General features: G+C 42.2%; 2 protein-coding genes across 2 annotated transcripts in view; one reads left to right on the top strand and one right to left on the bottom strand.

The window, feature by feature from the left end:
- The window catches only part of LOC135197158 (uridine-cytidine kinase 2-like), a 162,650-nt gene that overhangs the window by 57,038 nt on the left and 86,708 nt on the right, over positions 1 to 18,904 (top strand).
- LOC135197152 (uridine-cytidine kinase-like) overlaps positions 11,826 to 18,904 on the bottom strand; it is a 44,447-nt gene continuing 37,368 nt past the window's right edge. Inside the window, exon 8 of the mRNA XM_064224126.1 lies at positions 11,826 to 11,952. Within this exon, the coding sequence (XP_064080196.1) occupies positions 11,899 to 11,952 (54 nt within the window). The 3' untranslated portion in view covers positions 11,826 to 11,898. The remainder of the gene's footprint in view (positions 11,953 to 18,904) is intronic.

The following is an 18,904-nucleotide window of genomic DNA, read 5'->3' as shown; positions in this document are numbered from 1 at the left end:
CAAATTGCAATAATTTGTCACGGAAAACAAATAAACTGGGAAAAAATATAATGATTTCCATTAGTAGAATATTGTAGTGAAACATTTTTTTTCAATAAGAGCATAAAGTATGCGTCACTAGGGCTGCCCACAGCCCCTCATTTGGGAGACTGCAAAATTTCAAACTTTATTTTCAAAGCTTCTACCGATCCCATATTTGCAAGGACAACATCCATATAAAAGATGACAATTTGTATCCTTGTAGCCATTACTTAGGTAAATATTATAAACAGAGGAAGATGGTGAGCAAGAAGAGCATGGCTTGTGCCATGCCTAAATCGAAAAAAAGAAAAAAAAAATCACTAATCAAGAAATAGTAAACAATAAAAAAGAAAATGTTAAACTGGTAAAAATACTAAAAGAAAAAACTTATCATACTTCTAAAAGCTAAATTACAAAATACTAAGACCTACGGTTAAGCTGGAAAAAACGCAAAGCAGGAATTAAATACGTATAGGTAAACAGTGCTAGCTAACATAATTTGAAAGTTAGCTTGCTAAACCCCAAAGTCGTCCAAAACCGAGATAATCTACACCTGAAAGACTGTCTATTGCTAAAGAAAGCAATGAAAAATAACACAACAACTCATTCTTTGTACTCTCTGGAGTAGAACTCTGCTAACAATCATACTGGATATCAATAATTAGGTGAAGTGAAACATAAAAATATAGGAAAAGCTACCACCAAAACACTATGGGGAATAATTTCTTAATCAAAACACACACAGCAGGTAGGGAAATAATTTCTTAATCGATTGATTTACGGGTTTTAGGCATAAAGCCAAGCACTGGGGCAACTAAGGCCATTCAGCACTGAAAAAGAAATTGAAGGTAAAAGGTGTAAAAGGTGTTAAAGGAGGAAAACCTTGCAGTTGCACTATGAATCAACTATTAGGAGAGGGTAGACAGTAAGATAGAAGAGAATATGAACAGAGGTAGAGTAAAATGAATGAAAGTAGTTGCAGCTAGGGGCCAAAGGGATACTGCATAAAACAAGTAACGCCTACATTGCACCTAAAGAGGTGCACTGACTGCACTAACCCCCATGGGAATTTCTTAATCGAAATGCACAGAGCAGGTAGACAAGTCATCCTACAATGTGTGATGGGCGCTTTGTAAAATTAATTTGTATCATGCCATTTTTCAGATCATTAAAAAAACACACAGGTAATTGCTAATTGAAGATGCATACATTCTGATACTTTGGCCAACAAAATAACTACTGTGCTCAGTTCTGTTTAAGAACATAGACGTGTCATCACAATTAATGGGAAAGACACAAGTAACTTGGCCACATCCTCCTCCTCAAACTACTGGGTAATTTCTTTATTATTGCCCAGCATAAATCACTGCATCAAGTTCTGTATTGCACTGATCCATGTTAACTCTTGAAAATTTTACAATAAAGGTTTTCCTAATCTCTAAAATATCCTGATTACAATGAAGATGCACAAATACATTAACATAAGACTGATTCTTTCCAGTAAAATTACACTATTGTAGTAACTAAACTGAAAATACATATAAATCAACTACTATATTTGTACCTGTTATATCACCATGACAAGAGAATAAGACATAATAAACATATTAACCCTTTAACGCCCATTGGACGTATTAAACGTCGATATAAATTGTCTTTTGGGTGCTGATTGGAAGTTTTTTTTAAATTTGCAGAAAAATAGTTATAGGCCTACTAGGCGAAAACTTTTGAATCACGCGCCTTGGGGATGCTGGGAGCTCACGGATCAAGGCGTTGTTTTGTTTACAATCGTTACCCTGGCGTGCAAGCACGAATTTCTTTCTTCTCGCACTAAAAAGTATCAGCGACACATCTCCGAAACTATTTCGTCACTGACATAATTTTTGCACCATTTTATATTAGCCGTTGCATGTTACATAGAGTATTATATAAGAAAATGTGTGCAATTTCATGTAGAATACAACAAAACACAACTTATGGTTGTAGCTTTTATCAGTTTTGAAATATTCTCATATAAATAACGATGTGCCAAAATTTCAACCTTCGGTCAACTTTGACTCGACTGAAATGGTCGAAAAACGCAATTGTAAGCTAAACTCTTATACATATTCTAGTAATATTCAATCATTTTACCTTCATTTTGCAACAAATTGGAAGTCTCTAGCACAATATTTTGATTTATGGTGAATTTATGAAAAAATCTTTTTCCTTACGTCCGCACGGTAACTCTTCCGAAAAAATCATAAATTTTTATGTCCGATTGTCGTAATGTTTGCACCATTTTAAATCAGTCGTTACATAAAGTTTTATATATTGAAATGTGTGCAATTACATGTAGAATACAACAAAAAAACAACCCATGGTTGTAGCTTTTATCAGTTTTGAAATAATTTCATATAAATAATGATGTGCCAAAATATCAACCTTCGGTCAATTTTGACTCGACCAAAATGGTCAAAAAAAACGCAATTGTAAGCTAAAACTCTTACATTCTAGTAATATTCAATCATTTAACTTTATTTTGTCAACAGATTGGTAAGTCTCCTAGCACAACTATTTTCGACTTCTGGTGATTTAAATTTAAAAAAAATAAAAAAAAAAAAAAAAAAAAAAAAACAAAAAAAAAAATTTAAAAAAAAAAAAAAAAAAAAAAAAAAAAAAAAAAAAAAAAAAAACGTCCGCGCGGTAATTCTTCCAAAAAAAAATCATAAAATTTTTTCGCCCGATTGTCGTAATGTTTGCACCATTTTAAATTAGCCGTTACATAAAGTTTTATATGTAAATGTGTGCAATTCCATGTAGAATACAACTAAAAACAACCTATGGTTGTAGCTTTTATCAGTTTTGAAATATTTTCATATAAATAACGATAAATAGAAAACATCGTCGTTCGGTCAACTTTAACTCCACCGAAATAGTTGATAACTGCAATTGTAAGCTACAACACTTAGTCTAGTAATATTCAATCAATTACCTTCATTTTGCAACAAACGGGAAGAATCTAGCACAATATTTCGATTTATGGTGAATTTTTGAAAACAGCTTCTTTTTATGTCCGCGCGTTACGAATTCATGCATCATTTTGTGAAAAATACTTTCTGTGTTGCCTTGATCATTTTACAATGTGTCATATACCAAAATGATAGCAATTTAGTGTACAATACAACGAAAAAAAATTAACTTGTTAGCTTTAACCGTTCTGCTCACAGTGCAATTTGTATACAATTATATATGATTTTTTTTTTGCGCTGTCATATATCCCAATATTATATATAATAATGATATTTTTTTCATTTTGATCGTTGCATACTAAACTTCAGGCAATGACAAAAAAGGTAGCCAAAAATGAACTCTTAATCTTGACAACTAAGCGTGCTGTGATTTAAAAAAAAAAAAAATTTTTCTGCTTCAGCGCTCACTTGCGAACGCCGCCGGCATATGGGAGACAATTTTTAAAATAACGCTTCGACGTTAAAAGGTTAATTACAAAACTAATTTTCCCCTCCTTCACACTGGTGTACTAAGATAATGCATAGTTAATAAAAAATAAATGAAATTACCTAACTTTCATTATTCTTAACTTTACAATAATTATCTTCACAAATTATAAAGTTAGCTACCCTATGACTCACAGTTAATGGAATATAATAAACATAAAAGCCAAGAGCTGAAGGTCACAATCATTCTGAGAAAGTTAGTCAATTTTATCCCTTTGTAGGTCTCCTCTTTCCATTACCAACTCTTCAATATATAACTATTCACTCTACCCATACTCCCGTTTCCTTTCACTTAATCATAAAGGTACATGAATTATCTAATATTACATTAAACCTCTGCATAAACCACTTAACACTTATATAGGAAGAAAGAGACAAACACAAATGTAATTTTTACAACCTTCAGTTGCCTGGATAACTTTCCAGTATTAACAGCAGTAATAGAAAATATCAACAGGAAATGGAGCTGCACTGCTTCAGACGCTCAGACCCTCCCATAAAAAAATTAATATAGTTAACTCTTTCATATCCGCTTAGTTTTGAGCACTGTGTCCCCAGATATCCGAGGTGTCTGGGAGCGCTCAACAGTGCGAAAAAATAATTATTTTGAAAATTCAGCAAAAATATAAATTTTATGACAACAACGCTCATTTTGCTGCCCTTTTTTTCTAAATGTTAGTATTTTATGGTGGAATAGTCAGAATAAGAGTCCCAGCCCTCTAAATACGAAAAAATGTGTTATTTAAAAAAAAAACAAAAAAAAATATTTACTTTTTTTTATATATTTTTGTTCCTAACCCAAAAACTATGAAAGTCAGGCAAATGAATTATTTTTTATGACAAAGCCAATAAAATTCCCTGAATATCAACATATAAATCAATGGAAAACGAATAAGTCAAGCCGGTGAAAAAATTGATAGAAAAGAGGATAAGAAACAGAGCGCTCTGCCCGGCGTAAAGTGAGAATTATCGCTAGAATATTTTTGAAGAGCCCTATCTCGGTTATTTTTCATTGAAATTCCTTTGTAAATATACAAAAATGTAGAGGAAACGTTGAAGAATAAAGGGAAGGTCAAGAAAAATGGCTTTGGATACGGTAACAGTTTCATTTTGATGTTATAAATTGATCGAAATGAAAAAAAATTTTACCATTGTCAACATTTATGGCTAGAATAACAATTTTTTGAAGAGCCCTATCTCGGTTATTTTTCATAGAAATTACTTTTGTAAATATACGAAAATGTAGAGGGAAAGTTGAAGAATAAAGGGAGAGTTAAGAAAAATGGCTTTGGGATCACTGAGAGGGAAGTGTAGGTGTGATCAGCTGATTTCATCGTGAGAATTTTACTACGCCAGGGATTTGAGCATGCGCAGTACAGAAAAACTACTTTGCTGGCGGATATTGATACCCGAGATACACGATCCAAGGTATGATCTAGCCTATGGAAATCGCTACTTGTCCAAAATAAAAAAAAATGCCCTACCACACGTACAAAAAATTTTGGTAAATTTTACGTACTGCTACGTCAGTTGGATAGATAGGGATAGAGTATTTTTACGTACTATAAACGTCAGTTGGACATGAAAGGGTTAACTACACATTAGTATTACTAGCATATATAAGCTTTGGACTGGATATGATTTATGAAGAGTTTGCCATACATAGTTCTAAAAAACTAACAAAATAATAATTAACTCGGTAAATACCTTACTATTAATGAATGTTATGGAAAGTTTTACAAAACGGTGAAAAAAAAATAACAGGGTTTGCTTCAGATATAATACTATGAAAGCCCTATATTGTTCAAGAAATGCAACCAAGACCAGCACTACAAACTACTCATTAGAATTGCTGAACTAGAAGATGCAACAACTCCTCATAACTGCCAGTAACTATCGCCTTTGCTTGGGAGGCTATTGGATGAGTGATTCTATAAATGACCAACACGTGACAGGAAATTTGAAACACATAAATGAAAAATATGGCTACTCACATCCGGAAAACTAACGAACATCCTGAAAATTTTTGTATTACCTGATAGTTTCCAAACATAACACTAAAAAATACCTTACATGAAAACATTCCTTTAGTTATCAGAAACTGAAGGTTGCCTTTCTGCACGTGCACAAAACTGATACTGGTACTAAGTAAGCAACTGAAAATGAACATATATATATATTTACTATATCAACTGATGTTTGGTATGAGTCCATCTATCCACTGATATTAGATTTTGGAAGGTCTGTCGTTTTAACTTCATAATTTGCATTCAGTGGACTCTTCCCTTACATGTCAACAGCTCAGAGTCCTGAAGATGTATTCCCATTCCATTATAGAATTTCCTACTTCACAATACATATACTTTCCCTGACCTGAATGATGAACCTCTCAACCACAACCCCATACTGGATAACTTGAATACAATTAATTCCCGAGATTAAGAAAATATAAATCAATATAGGTTTCTGAGACCTGAATGGATTTGACAGGTCTCTGGGTCCTGAATGGACTGAACAGTATGAAACAAGAAACAGAACAGTCTAGCACAATTTCTCGTAACCCTAAGACCTGGTTTCTATTCGAGGCAAATGATGATGAGAGAGAATCTTTTGCATGACAATCATAATGCTTGCTCAGTTGGATGGCTTAAAAAAAATAAATACAAAAAATAAAAACTGAAATCTAGAAGATAGGATGAAGTAACTGAAGTCGTTGAGAGAGAGAAAAGAGAGAGGAGAGAGTAGAAAGAAAGAAGAAGAAGGAGCAGGGGAGAGAGAGACGAGAGAGAGAGAGAGAGAGAGAGAGGCACCTCAATGCTCAGGAAACATAGTTACTCCTTGGTTACCATGGGAAATCTATTAGTTCAAAGTAGAATAAGTTCGATAGACACAAATATGAACAATTTCTCTTCATGCACAGCTATGTATGATGTATCCATGTATCAAGTTTGACTGAAATTCCTTTACTCTTGTACAAGATGATGCAATGACAGGAAAAGCTTGGCAGACACCCAGATAAATAAGACAGATATACATTTGACTGGAATTCTTTCAAGCAAGTAGGAGTAATAGTGAGAACAATGTGTACACAAGACAGACAAATTAACAAGCAGATGGACAGAGGCAGACAAAAGACGCAAAGAACTAGTGCCCCAGGCTATTCTGTCTACAAGACAAGTGTAAATCCACTGCTAGTGCATGACTACAAGACAAAAATCATCAATCATTCTGTGCAGGTGTTATGTTAAATGCAATGTGAAAAACATTAAAATCGTTTAATAATTGTGGACACAAAGCAATTATCAAAATCCCAAGTTTGAAAAAAAAATCCACAAAAATAACTGTCAACAAGGACCCCTTGTACCTTGTCCAAGATCATGTTAATGCGTGCTATGTATAAAAAATAAATCTCAATCAATTTGTTTTTTAAAAAATAACAACCCTAAGGTATTAACATTAGGATAAATCTTCTAGCACCAGCTGTAAAAACCGGTAACAAAAAGTTGTGTCCGCAAGGAACTATTGGCATCTGTGTTTGATCACGCGCTATGTGGGATCTCCCACAATCCCTTTGGCATTTTGTGACCGCACTAATTACTTTCTTACTGCCTTTAAGAGAGGACGTGCTTGCCCGCTTTTCATTTCTCTCTGTTTCAGTGTGTGTGTTTTCTGTTGGATTGATTGATTGTGAGTTATCTGGCGTCACAACTACCAGGGTCACCGATGTTGGATTATACCAGTTTCGGAACATGATAGATCCTTATAACTCCCCGGCAAAGGTTTCTTTGGGTTCTCGCAAGAAACAGAGGAAATGCCCCGGGGATTAGTGTTTCCTTGTTCAAGATTTTTAACATTGATGTCCACAGATCCACACCCAATGTGCGGTAGGTGCAGAGAAAATGTATGTACAATTACTAATCCTTGTTCAGTATGTTGTTTACACGTGAGAAAATGGACATACAATTACTAATTTTCATGAGAAGGGTCAGTTCAGGAGAAAGGAGATGCCTCCATCTTTGGATGACTAAGCATCTTCAGTTTCTTTTGTTCTGACCAATTATGATGCTGATCGATGTGTTTCTTCACCTGTATTAAATACTTCCCATAACCCGCCAGGTTCATGCTCTACGGGCAGCTTTTCAAGAGCTAGTAATGATTGGCTGTCATATCACATAGGTGCTATGTCCGTAGGATTGAGGGGCCAGGAATTCCACGGAAGTGTGTCTAGTGTTAAGGAAGGTACGGCTGGAGGAGTGGAACGTTGTGATATGCCTTCCTCATCCACAGACTAGAATGTTGTGGAAGGGGAAGAAACAGAGAATTAAGAATCTTGCCTCTTATGCATAATAACCTAAAGACAATTCTTGAAATCTGTTAAAAAAAAAAAATAAATAAATAAAATAAAATCCCAACTTATCATGAATTATGCTCAAACGAAGCCTGGTACAAATATCATTAACAGCCAACTACTACCAAACAAGTTACTGAGTGAGTATGCACTAGTATCCTATATCCCTGTGATGGTAATTGCTTCATAGCAAAGGAAGTTAAAGGAAAGGAAAACGCATTTTCGAGAAGTTCGGCAGCAAGGAGGCTTTTGCACCTGTGTTGGAGGCATCTGTTTTCGCGGTTGTTCTGGAATTGTCGGGCGTGTTGTGGAGCGTAACACGCGCCAAAGTGTCGGGAGGAACGCAGCAAAATATGATGCAATATTCCGTCAAGAGTCTTCTAAGAAGTTCTAGTAATCTCGGGAGCCTGTGATGTTCGCCGTAGGCTCCGCCCCCAGAGTGCCGTATAAATACGACGGACGAGCAGGAGAGAGAGATCACCAGTTAGTCACAGAGAGATATCCTCAGTATGAACCACAGATCAGATTATCAGTGAAAGATCAGCAGCAGCAGAGATCATCCGAGAGATAAGAAAAAAGGAACCGACTAAGGATCAGAAGAAAAGTTGCTCGAGAGTTGGTTGGATTTTGGTCTAGTCATCTCCAGGAGTGGACGACCGAGTTATCTCGACGTTGAGAAGCTTCAGAGAGGAAGTGTCCTGCTAGAGGTTTTGGGGAGTTCCGGAGACTTTCAAGTTATCGAGAGTAGACATTATTTTCTGCAATACGGAGTCAAGAGGGACGTCTGCAATCACAGTTTTCCTTTAGGAAAGCCATCGCTTCAAGTCACTAAACCTACCAGCAAGTATTTGAATTACCTCGCTGTTCCCCCAGTTCATGCAGTGTAAGATTCTATCTTTTTATGTAATTAGGAGATACCATTCTGCATTTACCTTTGTTAGTAAGCTTGTAAAAAAACCTTTGTTGTGTTAGTGTCTCTTTCTATATTCGTATCCCCCGTTTTCAACTGTTGGTGTTGAAATATTTTTTTTTATTTATTTCATATCGAACCTGAAGCGGACCTCTCTCAAAGGCCGTAACAATCCCTCTCCTCATGTAACTGCTTATAGAGTTAGTGGTTTGGTTAATACCTAATAATATCAAAGTATCTTGACATATGTTGTACTGTAGTCTTTTCTGATCATTAAACAATTTCTTGGTTAATGATCTGCTATTGAAATTAACAGTGATCTAGAAACTTTCTCACCTTTCTCACCAGACGCCAGGTAGGCTCCAGGCCTGTCAGTCGTCCTGCTTCAGGAACAGTCTCCATTCTTGGCGATCATCATAGAGCCTCATCTCATCAACTTCCCGCAAAACTAGAGCCTCTCCTCTCTACTCCTCTCTCTATGTTTTGTAGCCATCTCATTTTTGGTCTTCCTACCGGTCTCCTTCCTTCCGGTGTCCATTCCAAAAACCTTATAGGATATCGCTCCTCCTCCATTCTTTTGGTGTGTCCAAACCATCTAAGCTGTCCTCTCTCCACAAAAATCTAGTATCCCCTCCACTCCCAGTTCTCTTCTAATGTCTTCATTTCGTAGCCTATCTAGTCTTGTTACACCTTTTATGAGTCTTAGGGCTTTCATTTCAGCTGCTTGAAGTTGGCTTCTAGTTCTTGATGTTAATGTCCATGATTCATGGCCATAAGTCAATATTGGTCTTAAAATAGAGAGGTATATTATGGTTTTCACTTTGCGAGGTATATTTCTGTCTTTCATTAGTGGGTAGAGCAGATACAGATTGTTACTGAATTTCTGTATTCGGGTAGTTATTTCCAGCTTTGAATCGTTTTGGTCACTAACTACTACTCCTAAGTATTTGAAATTTCTACACTGTTTCAATGTCGACCTTCTAATTCTACATCTACGTTACTTGGTGTTCGTGATAGGTGCATGATCTCTGTCTTATTCTTGTTGATCCGCATTCCATTAGCTGTTAAGATCACGTTCCAGTTGTTGACGTTTTCTCGGAGAGATTCTGCGCTGAGGGCTATCATTGCATGGTCATCTGCATACATAAGTTTGATGGTCATATCTGCAGCTTCATCCTCACCTAGTTCCCTTCATACATTTATCTAAGAACAATATAAAAAGAAGTGGCGAAAGGACGCTGCCCTGTCTTACTCCTGATTTTATTTCAAACCAGTCTTCATTCTCTGATTTGTTTTTACTCTGGATCTGATGTTTTGATAGGTGTTATAAATTGCTCTTATAAGTTTCTCAGGGATTCCATAGTAAGGGTCTTTTAGGGCATCCCATATTTTCATTCTTGGTACTCTATCAAAAGCCTTTTCTAGATCTATAAAAGCAATATATCTGTCCCTGTCCCATTCCCAGCTCTTCTCAAATATCATCTTGAGGGAGAAAATCATATCAGTTGTCCCTCTTCCTGGTCGAAAACCGTTTTGCCATTCACCCAGCTTTGGTTCAACATATCCTCTCAATCTAGTTTCAAGATCTAGAAACTGATATGACTAAATGAATCTCTATTGCATGATACCTATAGTTATACCGTTATTAACAGCAGGTTGGGAGAAAAAAAAAAAAAATGAAGGCTGCTTGCACTAAATCAAAAGAAATATAAATCAAACCATAACACTCACTCAAAGATGAATGACATTAAAAGAAAACAGAAAACTGAGAGAACAAACAAGAAAAAAGGGAAAAAATGGTGAATAGAAGAGAGAGAACAAACAAGAAAAGAGGGATAAATGGTGAAAGCCCGAGAGGAAAAACTAATTGATATGGGACAGCCTCATTTGAACACAAATTGCTAATGATTATAATTATTATGTACGCAGAACTTAAAATCCTGATACTTCATGACAAACTGCAAGACTGCATCAATACTGTCTCCTTTGCATGATGGCTTCCCAGTCTCTTTTTGATAAGTAACAACTCACTTAATGTTTCAATAAGGTCAACCTGAGTGTCACACTTCCACAAAGGTGGTCGCTATTGCCCACATTAATTCCTTGGAGGCCTGCAATCCATGAACTGCCTGGTTTTGGCTACTCATTCCTCTACCACTATGCTGTACAGCTAATGATATGTCTTGTTTTTCCCCAGGGGACTATAACTTTCCAACTTTCAAGAGAGAAACAGCAACCCAACTAGGGATTAACCAGTGGTATTAGTCTACTTAAAAACACCTAGTCTTTAAACCTTACAGATGACAACAAGGATGAACTGTGCTTCCACTTCCGAGCATCACTAAGATTTCCCTTGAAGATATTAAAGCAAAAATCAGCTTCAAGCAGCGTCCCATACACTTACAGGAACTTCAGTCTACTAACAACAATCAGCTTCAATTAACATCCCCTCCACTTACTGGGGACTGTAGTCTAAAAACAATTATTGCTGTAGCAGGTTATGATCACTAAAATCCTGTTCTTGTCTAAATATAATCAACTTTGTTGAACATTCTCATATTCTATTAGGTACAACTGTTTGAATACATTCACTAAAAATCAAGAATTTAGTTAGATTTAGTTTATTTGCTGCATATATTAGTTTCTTCAGCACACACATCAACTTTTTCCTTCAATAAAAGAGAGAATTTTTCTGTGTTCTGAATATGAGATATAACAGCCAGTAAGACATACTGAATAACATCAAATAAAAGTCTGAATAAACCTAAAAAAAATTAAAAGACCCCGATATACCTGTAAAACCTTTGACAGCTTATTTCAAGGCTACATGTGGAGACTGCCGATGATGAAATATTGTTCTATCTAAATACGAAGCTTCTATCCTACACATGGGTTTTAACTAATGGCAAAGCTGAGGATAAAGCATCAAGGCTTTACAAGAAATTAAAACTAAGACCAAGTGGAGTGTCACTTGTGCAACTAAACCTACAAAAGGTGAATGCCATAACAGTAACTGGTGCTAATGCAATGCTGTATGTATTAATTCACACCACCTAGCATCATTTGTTATGACTAGTTGTGCACTAAACTGGAAACGAGGAAAACAGAACAAGAAAACTCAACTAACCTGTGTTCTCTGCTCCCCTTGGAATTATGACATCCGCAAACTTCTTTGTCTGAAAAAAGAAAATAAAATTAAACTAAAGCTATGACAAATACAGTAATAACCCGAAATTCCGCGAGGTTAGGTTTCTGACCGCCTCACGCAAAGGGAATTTTCACGTAAGTTTGGCACGGTCTCTAACAATGTTAATAAATGCTTACGTCTAGGGTTTAAATAATAAATATGACCCTAATCCTGCCAACTAAATCTTAAGCTACCTTTGAAATAAAATTAAAGTTTCTGTAATTTCATTTAAAATCTAGCTTAATACATTACCCTTAAAAAAGGAAATAAATGGTTGATATAAATATAGGCGTGTGTGAAGATTACATACGTACAACACATTTCTCTCTTCTTTCCCCATTCCGACCAACCGATCTATTTTTAGAAGTCTTCTGAACCACTTTTAAGAAATTCTGTATTCTGTCTTTCTTTTTGTTCTGAAATTCCTTTTCATGAACAAACACTGCTTTTCACTTGGACTAATACAACTCTTAGTTATGTGTCTATGTTTTAGAACAGCATAATTAGAGTTCTAGACAGTAAAGGTATTAATAGATCAATTATAAATTACTCACCACTAACTTAGACAGAGAGAGAGAGAGAGAGAGAGAGATAGGGGAGAGAGCGAGGAGAGGAGAGAGAGAGAGAGAGGAGCGAGAGAGAGAGAGAGAGCAGAGAGAGAAATTATTATTTTTATTAATGTTATTTACTCTACACATAAAAGCGATAAGGTGGCGCTCGTGTTCGCGTCTGTGAAATACTTGCGAAGATTAGTTAGGTTCCATTGAAAAGTTCGTGCTATTGTGAATTTGCACAACCCGAATCACATAAGATTTTGGTATTATTGTGTACAGTAAAACTGACTAATAATATTTGAATAAATCTAGGTATATAAGTCTCTCCACAAGTTACACTGAAAATGTTCAAGTATGTATCAATGTAAAAATTATTTTGTTTTGCCACGCAAATGGAGATAATCCAGTCAAAGGAAACTTTCCTTCTTTACTGATACTCAAATCTGTGTATCTCAATTTGGCACAAGCCAATAATTTATTTGCTTTCTCATGTAAAACTATACCTAAAAAACTTACACATCCAAAAAAGTTGAATTATCTTCTAACACATCAACTGAAAAAACGTGACCTTTATATTTTAAAATGACAATTTGTCCAAAATTGCATTTTTCCTAACTATACAAACCTGAGGTCCTTTTACAATAGGAAGGTACTAGCGGCAGCTGGATAGGTTGTAAGCTTTCGAACAAGGGGTTCGGTAGTTAACTGCTTGTCCGACAGGCGCGCGCGCGCGACTGGGAGGTAAACAAATCACTTTTGCTTTTGGCCCAAGCAAAAACTGCAGAGTGAGGGGTGGCATGAGGTGGGGCTATGTGTAAAAGGACCTCAGGTTTGTATAGTTAGGAAAAAATGCAATTTTGGACAAATTGTCATTTGTTCCGACACGGCATACAAACCTTCGGTCCTTTTACAATAGGAAGACTCACTTCTTGGTGGGAGGAATCTGAGTCTTTTGTGAACAGACTGGTGTTCGCCCAACCTTGGAAGCCTCCCTGGTCGTAAGAGCGAGGGAGGGATCCAAGCCTCTGTCCGATTGATCGGGGTGCACCGCAGGATCAATGGTCAGACCTCTGGACCGAGTACTAAGAGAGAGGCAAGCGTATCTCTTCGTACCAGCAATGTAAGAACTTGTTCCTGTACAGGAGCAAATATAAAGTTCATGGGTTTGACTCTAGGCATCCACTTCCCCCCCCTTGTAGGAGGAAGTGGTGGATATTCTGCTCCTATCCCTAGTGAAAGGATAGGATGGGGCTCTGTCACATAGCTCACTGGCATCTCGTCCTCATCCAGCGTAGTGACGACCGTGGCCCTCTGCCCACAGGTAGAGGAGGAGGAAAAGACGGGAAGAGGGAGCCAGTCACTCACTCATTCACACATCCATCCACACAGTCACACCAGGACTCGATGCTGTTTCAGCCTGCGAGGTCTGGGTTAGCTACACAACTTGTTGAGCAGCCACCACGGGTCCCAAGGAAAAGGTATCCAAGGACCTGTGGGCAATATCCCAAAGGTAGAAAAGGACGTAAAGGTAGTCTGGTTAGACCAGACCCCTGCCTTCAGGACCTGCGCCACGGAGAAGTTCTTACGAAACGCCAACGAGGGGCCAATACTTCTGACTTCGTGAGCTCTCGGACGGGACGTACGGATGTCTCACTACCATCAGCCTCATACGCCCTCCTGATGACCTCACGCAGCCAGATGAAAGAATGTTCTTGGATACTTCTTTCTTGTTGGTACCCCGGTGCTAACGAAGAGGCGTCGACACTCAGGCCTGAGGTGTCGAGTTTTCTTCAGATAGCGCCGTAGCGCCCTCACAGGACAAAGCAGCATCTCATCCGCATCATTATCGGTGAAGTCCAATAGGGAGGGAATCGTGAATGACTCGAACCTGTCGTCAGGGATCGACGGTTTCTGAGTCTTCGCAACGAAGTTCGGGACGAAATCGAGCGTCACAGATCCCCACCATCCCCTGGAATGTCGTACATCATAGGAAAGGCCATGAAGTTCCCCTACTCTCTTCGCCGATGCCAGGGCCAGCAAGAAGAGGGTCTTGAGGGTCAGATCCCTGTCTGACGACTCTCAGGAGTGGCTCGAACGGCGTTCGAGTCAAACTCCTAAGGACGAGAGTCACATCCCACGCAGGGGGCTGAGTCCCTGGGTGGGCAAGACCTTTCGAAGCTCCTCATAAGCAAGGAGATCTCGAACGAGTTCGAGATGTCCAATCCCCTCAGTTTCAGGACGAGCGCCAAGGCGGCTCTGTTTCCTTGACTGTGGGGACTGAGAGGAGCTTCTCTCGGCGAAGAAAAACGAGGAAATCCGCTACCTGCTGAAGAGTGGCTCTGAGAGGAGATAGACCCCCCGTCTACGACACCAACCACAGAAGACGGCCCACTTCCCTGGTACACAGCTGCAGAGGACTGACGGACGTTTCCAGCCATCTCTGTTGCTGCGCTACGAGAAAAGCCTCTCGTTCGCAAGAGATGGTGGATAACAGCCAGCCGTGAAGACTTAGGGACTGGACTGCTCGGTGGTATCCGCTCGACGTGTGGCTGGGCGAGAAGGTTGTGCCAAGGGGGAATCTCTCTCGGTTCTCCTGCGAGAAGAGCCAGCAGGTCCGGATACCAAATGGCCTGTGGCCATTTGGGAGCCACCAGGATCATTCTGAGATTCGGGGTGACCAGTGCTCGACTGATCACCTTGCGAATCAGGCTGAACGGGGGAAAGGCATAGACGAAGAGGTTGTCCCACGGATGTTGAAGAGCGTCCCTCTTGCAGCTGCCCATTGGGTCCGGCACGGCCGAGAAGAACACCTGGAGCTTCCTGTTGTGCCGGGTGGCGAACGATCCACGACTGGTCGCCCCCCCCCCACAGGTCGAAGAGCCTTTCCGCCACGTCCTGGTGTAGAGACCATTCGGTCCCTATCACCTGATCCCGACGGCTGAGCGTGTCTGCTACTACATTCCTCTTCCCTGGAATGTAGCGTGCCGACAGCTCTATTGAGTGTGCCTCGGCCCACTCGTGCACCTGCCGAGTCAACTGGTACAACGGGAGAGACACTAGGCCCCCCTGTTTGTTGACGTAGGCCACTACCGTGGTGTTGTCGCACATCAACACCACTGAGTGTCCCATCAAGCGGTCCTGGAACTCTTGGAGAGCGAGGAACGCTGCCTTGAGTTCCAGTACATTGATGTGAAGGTGCTTGTCGTTCTCGTCCCACACTCCTGAAGTCAGCAACTCCTCCAGGTGTGCGCCCCATCCCTCGGTCGATGCGTCTGAGAACAGCTGCTATGTCCGGGGGGGGAGTGCGCAGAGGCACTCCTCTTAAGAGGTTCCTGTCGTCCAGCCACCAGGCTAGGTCCTGCCTTACCTCCGGTGTCAGTGACACTGGAAAGCTTGGGGGATCCGTCGCCTGTGACCAACTCTCCTTTAGTCTCCACTGAAGAGACCGCAGGTGAAGACGCCCGTGAGGGACTAACTTCTCGAGTGACGACAGGTGTCCGATCACGACTTGCCATCGCTGATCTACCTGTTCCTGCCGAGACAGGAACTGGTTGGCTGCCTCCCTGAATCTGCTGATCCGCGAGTCTGCGGGGAAGACTCGCCCTGCTACCGTGTCGATCAGCATACCAGGTACTTCATCCTCTGCTTGGGCTCGAGATCGGACTTTTCGAAGTTCACAACGATCCCCAGATCGCGACAGAACTCGAGCAGTCGATCCCTGTCCTGTAGCAACTGCGAGCGGAAGCTCGCCAGGACTAACCAATCGTCGAGATACCTCATCAGACGTATCCCATGCGAATGGGCCCAAGCAGACACCAGAGTGAACACTCGCGTGAACACCTGTGGGGCGGTTGAGAGACCGAAGCAAAGTGCCCTGAACTGGTACACCGTCCCTCGTCGAGAATGAAGCGGTGAGGTACTTTCTGGAGGACTGATGAATGGGTATTTGGAAATACGCATCCTTCAAGTCCACTGAAAGCATGAAATCGTTCTCCCTGATGGAGTCGAGCACTGAGCGTGCCGTCTCCATCGTGAACCGGTCTGGCGAACAAACAGGTTCAGAGGAGAGAGATCTATCACCGGGCGCCAGCCTCCCGTAGACTTTTCCACCAGGAAGAGTCGACTGTAAAAGCCCGGTGACTGATCCGTGACGATTTCTACAGCTCTCTTGCTCAGCATGGTCTTGATCTCCTGTCTCAATGCTACGTCCTTCGATGACCCTCGGAACGTACGACGCTGTTGGACCGGGTTGGAGGTGAGGGGTGGCCGAGATTCGAAGGGTAATAGATATCCCTCCCGAAGGACATCTACAATCCAGGTCTCGGCGCCGTAGCGCTGCCAAGTTGCCCAATGGCTGGCCAGGCACCCCCCCACTTCCGGCAGCAGGTGAGGGGGAAGGGGAACGCCGTCTTCCCTAGCGTTTCCCCCCTTTCTTCGACTTCTTCCCAGAGCCTCCATGGGAGGAGGAGGGCTGGGAGGAGGGCTGGTTACGGCTCCCCTTGGTAGAAGTCGAAGAAGACAGAGTCTTTTCCCCGGGGCTTCGACGCAGCTACCGACCGTCTTAGCCACCGAGGAAGCGCTAGCCGAGCTCTTAGACTTGGCCGCAGTCCGAGGCTGCCCAGAAGCCTTCGAGACTGCCTGGGTGAACCAGACGGTCACTGTCGTCAGTGCGCCGTCTGTCCACCGCAGCGTCCACCATCTCTCCTGGGAAGAGAGACGTGGAACTCCGTAAAGGTCCGTTTCGAAGTCCCAACGCCGCTTCACGCCCGGCCCTCGCCCTGGAAACCCGAGTAAGGACAGCGTCCCTTCGTCGGAGAACCAGGTTGGCCCACAGGTTCACCGTCTGGTGGGCAAGGAAGGAGATGGCTCTTCCTCCAGAACTGGCAAAGTCTCCTAAAGGCCGAGTCATCTTCGGGAGAAAAAATTCCCCCGGAGTTGGCTGCGACCTTAGATACTGTGAGGGACCACAGATCTAGCCAGGAGACGGCCTGGAAAGCTGCCATGGCGGTAGATTCCAGGCCGAGTGCCTCTTGCTGCGAGAACCATAGGTTCTCGGACAGGAGCTGCTGCAGAGACACACCCGGAGTCAGCCTGGCTAACTCCGGGTTCACCTGTTTGGGCGGCATCGGGTCTTCAGATGGCACGTAAAAACGCCGCTGTCGCAGCAGAGGAGGTGGAAGCAGCTTGCTCGACCTGCCAGACTTGAGCGAACCGTCTTGTCCGGAGACAAGCGATTCAACCTGGTCCAGCACTGAGTCTGCAAGCTCGGAACGCGGCAAACCCACCGTCGGTCTGGGTTCCCTCTTCGGACCCCAGAACGACTCGAGCCGGGACGTGGGCTCGGATGGTGGGAGCGGTCGATCCTTCCGCGAGGTCGTTGTGCTGACGAATCAGCGCAATAACCTCGGCAAGTTCCTCTGGATCTCAGGAGTGACTGCGTCCTGCGGAGTCAGACCATCCAGTCCCTCAAACAGGAGCATCTCCCGAGACCCTCCTCCCTCGTGGGGAGGAACAGCGACAGACCCCTCTCGGTCTCCTCCAACCACTTGTGCGTACGACCTGGCTGGTCCGAGAACCGTGCCTGGTACGTACGACGACGTGGTGGGATCCTGAGGGGCGCACCCCTCAACGATCAACTCCTCAATACCTCGCCCCTCCCGGTTGTAACCCGAGGAGGTTTGGTTAAGGTATGGGAGGAGGCAGACCTGACGCTCCCTTACCTCGCTCGCTGGCAGAACCAGTGGGCTTGGAAGACTGCAGGCGATCGTCAACTCGCGGTTGGCGATCGAGCTGCAGACCTAGTCGAGCCGTCTCGCTGTGGAGAACGGCTTGGACCGAGAACAGCGGCCCCCGGTCTCGTGTGTCAGAGGAGCTGGTGCTGGTCGCCGTACCCGATCGCTCTCTGTGAGAGTGACGGTCTCAGGCGACCGCGAGCTCCACTGTCACGGTGCTGAAGACCGGATGCGTTATCCTCACGGCTGCGTCACTTACGCTGGTACCAGCCAGTGGCTGGTGCCGGATGCGAACGGGGGGACCTCTTCCCGCCTCAGCCCGTGGCCGGTCATGGACCGTCACGTCCGCCCGGGTTAGCCAGCTGCTCGCCGCGAGAGCTGGTCTGGTGAGAGTCGCGTGAGCGGCTGTCACCAGTCTTCCGCTCCGTGCCGTGAACCTGACGCTGAGCGGACTCAGAGGTCTGGTTTCCTGGCTTGCACAGTCGCTGTTATGGCGACCGTACACTCGGTACCTCTCGCGAACGAGAGGCCGAGACGGATCCTGCTGCCGTGGCCGAACCACACTAACAGCAGGTGAGGAAGTGCCGGTGTTAGCCGGCACTCCTCTGGTCCCCGTAGTCTTCTTCCTTGCGGAAGAAGAGACGGGTCCTGCCCC

This window comes from Macrobrachium nipponense, chromosome 18 (genome assembly GCF_015104395.2).
Source record: "Macrobrachium nipponense isolate FS-2020 chromosome 18, ASM1510439v2, whole genome shotgun sequence".
Classification (NCBI taxonomy): Eukaryota; Metazoa; Arthropoda; class Malacostraca; order Decapoda; family Palaemonidae; genus Macrobrachium; species Macrobrachium nipponense.
This window is presented reverse-complemented; position numbering and strand designations above follow the sequence as displayed.